Here is a 9,165-nt window from a genome sequence, read left to right as displayed (position 1 = left end):
TGATATAATATATGAGATAAAAATGACATTATTTTTTATATAAATTTAAGAAATTGATTACTATATTTAAATTAAATAAATAATTTAGTAAAAATAAAATTTAAATTATAGATTAAGAATTCTTTTTAACATTATTATTAACTACTTCTAAACAATATTTTTATATCCTTATAAAATAAAATTTTTATATATAAATATAATGATAAGGATATTATATATTTTTTATTTTCTACATATGCAATAACTATTATATTATATTATATAGTACTATACTAGATTTAATTTGAATTGTTTTTAAATATTTATAATTTTTTTCATATTGTAGAAATTTATGTTATATTATTATTGTTCCAATGAATACATATTTGACTAAATATTAATACTAAATCATTCATTCATAATAGTTTTATTGTCTTTTATGTACAGTGATGAATCAAAAACACGTATTCAAGAAATCTTTTCACAAATTGAACAATTGAAAATAGAAGAAAAATTATTGTTGTACCTGAAGCTTCCATTATCATTGACTAATACTGGAGGAACTATTGATCCTTTGAGACAGCCATTAAATCCATTAGGAAATCGTTATGAAATTCATCAAACTATCATGTGGATTAAAACACATTTGGAAGAAGATCCAGATGTTTCTTTACCAAAACAAGAAGTTTATGATGAATATAAGTAAGTTATTTAAATTCAATATATTTTAAATATTACTCTATAAATTTCAGAATCATTAAATTAAAGCTAATTTTGAATATTTCATAAAATATTTAATTCTGAAAATCTATTTTGTTTTTAATTTATTCTTAGTATGTATTGTATGCGAAATTCTATGAAACCTCTATCAACTGCTGATTTTGGCAAAGTTATGAAACAAGTATATCCAAGAGTTCGACCACGTCGACTAGGCACACGTGGAAATTCACGTTATTGTTATGCTGGAATGCGCAAAAGAGTTAAATTGGATTCTCCAACATTGCCTAACATATCTGGCACTCAAACTGTAAGCTATATAAAGATATATAGAATATGAAATTATTTAAAAAATTATATATATATATTTTATATTCTTATAGGTATTTCTAAAAATAATATAATTTAAAACTAATTTAAAATATTAGAATGTAAATTAACATCTGAATCCTTTATGTTAAAATATTTATTAAAATAATGTTACTAATTTTTTTCTTGATTAAATACTTATTAATATATTTCAACATATAATATCTTGGAGTAGATTGAAAATCAATTTAATTAAAAATAAATTTTTTATTTTAATTTATAAAATTATAAGATTATTTTAATTTATAAGATATTAACAGTAACACAATAGAATATTATTATATTGCAAGATAGTTATTACTTTAATATTATCATGAACATCTTTCTTTTAATTTTTTAAAGAATTTTTTCATAATGTAAATTTTTTTATATTTTATGTTATTGAACTAATATATTTTATATATTTTGTTATATCAAAATAGCTAATCTCTAAGAAATGAAAAAATTGAAATAAAAATTAAAATCAAAATTTATATAAAATCATTGCAATTTATTACTACAATTTATACTTGCATATAATTTGCAGAACTTAATTAATGATTTTATATATATATATATAATATATATAAATAATATATATAATATATATATATAAAATATATAAAATATATATATATATATTATATTAGAATTAATTCTAATTTAAAATTTTTTATTTCAAAATTTCTTAGGGTGATGAAGTAGATGAAAATATTACTGAAGAAATGTTGGGAGCTGCATCTACATTGATTAGAGAATGGGCAGAAAGTCTTTTAGGTTTGAAATTTCCAACTTTGAGTGCCTTAGCACGTCATCTTGTTGATAATGTGTATGTTGATACTCAATCTCTATCTGCTATATGCATATTATGTGCTTCAGGAAATTCTAATGCATCAACAAATAAAGGTTTGATGATTACAACATTTTTCAAGAATATTTTTACTGAATATATGTTAGAAATTATTTTATATGTTCAGAATCAAATACAGATATACATGCAACACCTATAACTGGAAAGTCTGGAAAGCTTAGAGAAGCACAATTACAATTGCAACGAAAACTACAACAGCGAGAACATATAAGGGATCAAAAACACTGTCATCTTGATGCTATTATACAGGTATATTATACAAAATATTATATAAATATATTATACAAAATATTATGCAATGATAACATAAATATCAATTATAAGTAAATTAAATATATAAAGTATTTTTTAAATGAATTGAGAAAATAATATTAATAAACATAAACGATATCTTTGGAGAGTTGATTCTAAAAGCCAAAATAGAATATGCAAGCAAAAATATCAATAAATAATAACTGAAATAATTTTAATTGATATTTATAAATTATAAGCAATTTTAAGTTTATTTTAAATAAAGAAGGATACCAGATTGTCTATAATGCTTATATTGCTTATTTAGCAGAATTTCTTAATAAAAAATTTATAATAAAATTTATAACGGCAAAAAATATTTTATAAATTTTTATTAAATACATAATATTTGAATACGTTTATTATAGAACATAAAAATAATATAATGCGTGTTATATCGCATATGATCATGAAAAAAATTTTTTAATAATATTTTAAAAACATTTGTTGTTATATAAAGCAATTATATTATTATTAATGTAATTTATATTGCTTTACAACAAAATGTATTATAATTTATTAATTAAAAAAAAAACTTATATTACATAAATTATAGTATCTATGATTATCATTATTTTATAATATCAAATTATATAGGATGCACCATAGATTGTATAAGATAAATTTTTTTTCATTAAATTGTATTGATATTTTATATAATAAAAAAATATTTTTAAAATAAAAGATGTTAAAAAATATTTTTTTCTTGATAATATATAATATAACATGCATTACATTATATTTATATTCTGTTATAAGAAATTTTATTTTTAAAATGTTCTGAATTTTTTGCATTATAAATTTTTCATTGACAGAATCTTTTAAGCAAAACAGTATACTATCTAAATTTTGCCACTTAAGTTCATTTAAGACAAACTAAAATTATTTATAACTTAATAAATAATATAACTTAATAAATAAGTTTTTTAAAATTAATAATAAATTCTAATTGATATTTTTGTATATGAATTTTTGTGTTTGTTTTGATTTGTTGACTTGTTTTGAAAAGTGATCTTTAAGTCTCACATATTCATTTTCATTTCATATTTTGTGCATATAATAAATATATTAAATAAAAGAAATGAATATTCTGTAAATTTTTCAGAATCAGAATAAAGAGAAGACTGTTGATAATAAAACAGGGACAAATAAAGGAAGTAAGAAAACTAAATTCAATCAGTCATCTCAAGGTACAAATATATCAAGTGGGCAGAATACGTTAAATAAAATGAGTTCATCTGCTGTAATAAACAATCGGCAGAAGAAAATTCTTAAAGCTAGTAGTCAGCCATGTAACATCTCCCTGGAATCCAACTGTGATAATATAGTGGTACAATCAATTGAAGAAATACAGAATAATAGCAACCCTAGTGTAGTAATGACCAACTGCGTAAATAAACAGAGAGATATCAAACCTAAAAATTCCAGAAAGCGTGCCAATGTATTGAGTCAACCATCAGAAACAAGTCCTGAGAAACAAACAAAACTTACAGAACAGCAGATACAAGAGAATGTAGAGCATTCCAATATGTTATTGCCTAAACTTACATCTATACAACGTCCCAGGAAGATTTCAGTAATACTAGCTGGTAATCTGAAGCCTACCAAGTGTAAAACAAATGAGGTTAATAATCAATCTATTAAAAACTGTGATAATGAATCAACATGTTCCAAAAGTTGTATAAAATTAAATGGTTGTCGTACTAGTTTTGAGTCTAGTTCAAGTGCGGAAGAATCTACAATTTTAACTAAAGATCAAATTCGATTATTGCAAGAAAATTCAAATCTTGCAGATAAAACTGAAAAACTTGGCTCTATTGATTCGGATGCTTTAGATGATTATTTGAATGGAGGTAACAACTCTCAAGAACAAGAGGAGGAATTATTACAGTATTTTCAACAAAGCAATTCATCAAGTTCAGATGTGGAAGCAAACACCATTACTATTGATGAACAAATATCAAGATCTGATAAAGTTTCTCAATTGAGATTAATATTACAACAGAATTTAAAAGGAGGAACTGTACATGCACCTGATGTATTACCCGCTACTATCATTAGACAAAATGTTGAAAAACGTGAAATTACTCAAAAACATAATTTAATATTACCAACTTTATTAAACCATTCAAATCAAAATAATACCAGACGTAGAGTTAGTTTTGAAACGAATGTTATAGAACATGTCCAAGATTCGAATACTATTACTAATACAGTTCCACAAAGTCCTAATACACGTCGTCGAATATTTAATTTTACACCAATATCGCCGGGCCCACATTCTCCTATTAATGGTCGTGCTTCCAAATCTAACTCTGCAAATGCCAGTCCATTTGTTTCACCACGAAATACACCTGTGCCACGTTCGAGAAGTAATTTGCAAGCAAGTAGTTCTAGAGCTCGTGTTCATAAATCTTTATCACGTTCAATATCTTGCAGTATGCCTTATACTAGTAAAAACGATACTTTTGTTGTTCCTACAAGTGGTCCGGAATTAATTAGACAAACATCATCTACACCGCAATTACCGTTAATTTCTACTAAATCATCGGAAGTGCAAGTTGATAGTAATTCAACTCAAATTTCAGTTACAAAAAGAGAAGGACAAGGATCACAGTGTGCTGCATTTTTATCTTCTGATTTAGCACCTCAAAAGCAATTACTTATTAATTATCCAAGTCAGGAAAATTTGCAAGAAATTAAAAATGTTTATCAAAAAAACCAACCTGATCAAGAAATTAGTGAATTATTTCATAATAATAAACAATTTACCAATGAACTTTATAGATCACAATCAGTTCCATTACATAGAATGGTTAATCCTGCATTAATGTCACCTATTTCAACACAACATTGCTTATCGTCTTTTCAAAGTCAGAGTTTTAATCCATCTACAAACAGTTCTATAGCACCTACACCGGTACCTAGTGAATTCAATGATTTTGGATCAATGAGTCAATCAGAAGGACCCTCAACATATTTACTTGATGATGTTGATCCAAATTTTATATCGGATGATCAAAATTTCTTAATGAGTGATAAAGAAATTACACCTGAAAACATAACAAATATATTAAATATTTTAGATGAAGAAGGAACTCAGAGTTTGCAAATCATACCAGAGCAATCTACAGAAGAAGGATTAATGGAAAATAATTCAATAGTGCTAGATGGTTTACCAAATTCCAACTTAAATTTATCAGAAGAAGATATGTTAGATCCATCAAATGTACTTGATATTCCAGTAGGTGGAGCTTTACAGAAAATAATACAGTCACGCTCCTACCCTAATACACCATTACCTGTGCCAGTATCAACATATACACCATCTTATACAGAAGATAGTAATGGATCAAGATCATATCCTTCCACGCCATTGCATACTGTTCAATCACAAGAAACGTATCAGGAAACTAATGAACCTATGCTTTCAAGTCCTACTTTGAACTCTTTAAATTTGCACAATGAAACTGCTAATGAGTCTACTTCTAACAGTTTGTGTAGGAATGTTGTGGATTTGCTTGAAGCTAATTTTCTTGGAGAAACTGATACTGAAACAAATGATTTAGATACACTTGGTAATTTTGATGGATTACAAGATGTTGATTCATTGACACCTTTGTTTAATGAAGTGACAGAGCCTAATCGTTGAAATATGCAAAATAAATACATGAATTATACAAAAATAATTCATGAATTTTTTGTGATTTTGTATAGTGATCTATCAAAAGTTGAGTAAATAATTTTTAAATTGTATGCATGACAACATTCTATAATGATAATAATACTTTGTATAAATATTCCATATGCAAAGCATTATAGTGGCAGTATAAAATAATTAATGAACAAATCTTAGTGGTAATATCAAATAATTTATATCACAGTGATTATATAAAGTTAACATAAAGTTAAATCAATTTAAGTTTTTGTTAAAATAAATTTTATTTTGTTTATATTTATTAAATATGAATTTGTCATTTGTAACTATTTATCAGGATATTTAAATTTTTATTATCTATATAATATATAATAAGAAAAATATTATCAGAATTAATTTATCTTTTTAATTGCAGTATTGTACAAATATAATAATGAAAGCAACATACTGGAAAATTCATATAAAAAAAATATACTTTTAAAAAAGTTGACTACAAAATTATATGTAATTTTAATCTAATTACTACTACTATTTATAATTTAAAATGAAGAATTATATTCTTCTTAGATTTATATTGCTTATTTTTTTGAAGTAAAAAAAAAGTCACTGTGATGCAAACATAAATTTCTGAACATTATATATATTTTGCCACTAATGAAACTAAAAAGTATAAATGTCTTCTTCAGTGAAGTTTTAGATATTTTTGGTGGAACATTAAGTTTACAAGTGTAAAAAATATGACAAAGAAATTGCTCAAATGGAGCGATTATCGCTGTGAAGTATTTGAGATTCGAATAAGTGGAAGTTGATTTTATATAAATACTTTATATTCGTCGTTTCGAAACGTTTGTTTCTAAGTCATTTAAGAACGCGTTATTGCGACTTTGTTATTCAAGCGTTTCTAAGAAATATTTACGATCACCTGCTGGACATTGGTGAGCTTCTTTTTACATAACAATCGGTATTGAACCCAGTATGTAATATGCTCTTTTTGACTAGAAAATTAGAAGATTGTCAAAGAGCAAATATGTAAATTTGTAAATGTTTTATTTTATCTTATATTTGTACGTATATATTTGTCAAATTTATATTTAATTGATGAAACATCACATTTTAGATCAGAAGTATTCAAACTTCGTAATATCATGTTATTCATTTTTTCATATTTTTTCTTCTCTTATTATATATTCTATGTTTTTAGATTTTATTATTAATATACTTATTAAATTGAAAATTATCATAAGCTTTTTTTAAGTATGATTCCAAATTATTATATTTAATATTAATTAAATCTTTCAAAAAATTAAAATTCGTACAATTTAATAAGTTGAAGTTTGAGCACTTTTGTTTTAAACAAAAAATAAAATGAAAAAAAACTTCAAAAATATAACATTGCGTATTTATGATATGTACTGGATTCTACATCGATAATAGTGCTAAATAATTATTGCAATGGCGGGTCTTCCTGGTATGTCGTTTTGTTCGTCAATGAAATCCGAATTACCATAAATACACCGCCAATTTATATTTTTCTATGGCGCTCTTAATCAAGAATTTTATGAATTGGATAGTTATTTAATCAATTTTTATTCCTAACACATCGTGGTTACTTAGCTTTTAAAGCAAAAAAAGATAGATCGTAAAAAATCCACGTGAAAATGGATATGGTACGATCGATCCCAGTTGAATGAATTTTATCACTTAAAATTATTTTTCACGTCGAAGTTTTAAATGGTGCGCTTCATGTCGTAAAGTATTAGATTTTTTATAAAAATATTGGGTAAATGTTATTTACTCATAAATAATCACGAATGCACGGCATTTGCAAGAATTCTATATTATCATTCTATAAAAATTATATGGCGTTACGAATATATTAACACCATGTAAAATATTATGTAGTATGATTTTTGTGAAATCTTGTTCTTTGAAAGTTACTATTGATATGTTAATAGCATAAACCAAATCTTCTCGTTAATCTTTAACTTGTTAATAATTAATAATTTACCCATTATTGTGACAATAAAAAAAGAAAAAAGAAAATAAATTAAAAATAATGATTTATTTGCAATTTATATTTTTTATTTAAAATATGAAAATAGTTTATATGTTTTTATTTTGTTAATTTTTCATAATATTGTAAGCTCAGATTATATTTCGAATACGTTTTTTGGTTTATGTTATTATTATTATCATATAAGGCATTACATTGCTAATACCAGTTTTTAATCGCCATTTCATGAACCGTAACTAATTATATGTGGGAATCTAGATAATGTTATTCATAATGTTAATCAAGAATTTGAAATATAATCTGCACATTTCTATTAGCCTTCTGAAGTATTCGTCAATCTAAGATAATGATTAGATAGTTTGAAAAGCAATTTTTAAAATATCTACGAAAATTTTTTCAATGAAAGTAATTTTTCGGCATCATAAATTTTTAATAATAAATTAAGAATAGAAAATCAAAAGAAATTTTTTGAATGTTATTGAAAAAACATAGAGCGTTGTAAGGAATATTGTGCCAACGTAATAAATTTATTTTTATATTTGGATTCAAATGCGGAATAAGATCACAGATAAAAAAAATGAAAAAAAAAAATAAATACTTCAAAAGGTTAATAAATATTTCTCATAATTACATCACACATTTATAAGCAACAAAAAAACATTAGTTTCCCACGCAACCTGAAATACAGTGAGAGTAACACATTCTTTCTATGAAATGATTTATAACGTAGTTTGAAATATTTTAAACTATTAAACAACTAATAAGACGGTAATCATACTGTAAGGCGAGTTATGAATTGTACAAATATAAAAAGAAACATTCGTCGAACCAAGTAGTGATTTGAAACTAGCAATTAATTAAATGGACGAAGAGAAAAGAGGACTCGAGGACTATTAGATTGTGAAATGAAAGAAAAAAAAATGATGAAAGAAAAATTAATGAAAAATATAAATCGAGCAAGTATAGGAAGTTATTAAACATAAATAAATAACTTTCATTACTTTGACCAAATGATCGAAGATCTTGGAAATTTCTATAAATACAGCTATTTATATTCATAAATAAAAAGGAATATGTACTATGATATTACTTGTTGTTGTAACGCACAAAGATTTTAAGTAGGAATTATTCGATATTATCAGTAAGTGTAATCAGGGTTGTCTGTGCTGTTTGACTTACGATATGAATTCATCTAGATGCGAATATCGATATTTATGAAAAAAGATGAGAAGCATTTTTACGAAATAATTAAAATGTACTACAATACAATAATTGTATTATTCTTTA

General features: G+C 24.3%; 1 protein-coding gene across 1 annotated transcript in view; it reads left to right on the top strand.

The window, feature by feature from the left end:
* LOC102671505 (DNA-binding protein RFX7) overlaps positions 1-6,678 on the top strand; it is a 10,613-nt gene extending 3,935 nt beyond the window's left edge. The window contains exons 2-6 of the mRNA XM_006623320.2: positions 427-681; positions 814-1,006; positions 1,737-1,950; positions 2,022-2,164; positions 3,312-6,678. Of these exons, the coding sequence (XP_006623383.1) occupies positions 427-681; positions 814-1,006; positions 1,737-1,950; positions 2,022-2,164; positions 3,312-5,858 (3,352 nt within the window). The 3' untranslated portion in view covers positions 5,859-6,678. The remainder of the gene's footprint in view (positions 1-426; positions 682-813; positions 1,007-1,736; positions 1,951-2,021; positions 2,165-3,311) is intronic.
* Positions 6,679-9,165: the final 2,487 nt, after the last annotated feature.

The sequence above is a fragment of the Apis dorsata genome, unplaced genomic scaffold, assembly GCF_000469605.1.
Source record: "Apis dorsata unplaced genomic scaffold, Apis dorsata 1.3 scaffold_883, whole genome shotgun sequence".
NCBI lineage: Eukaryota > Metazoa > Arthropoda > Insecta > Hymenoptera > Apidae > Apis > Apis dorsata.
The sequence above is the reverse complement of the archived record's forward strand: the minus strand, read 5'-3'. Positions and strand labels throughout refer to the sequence as shown.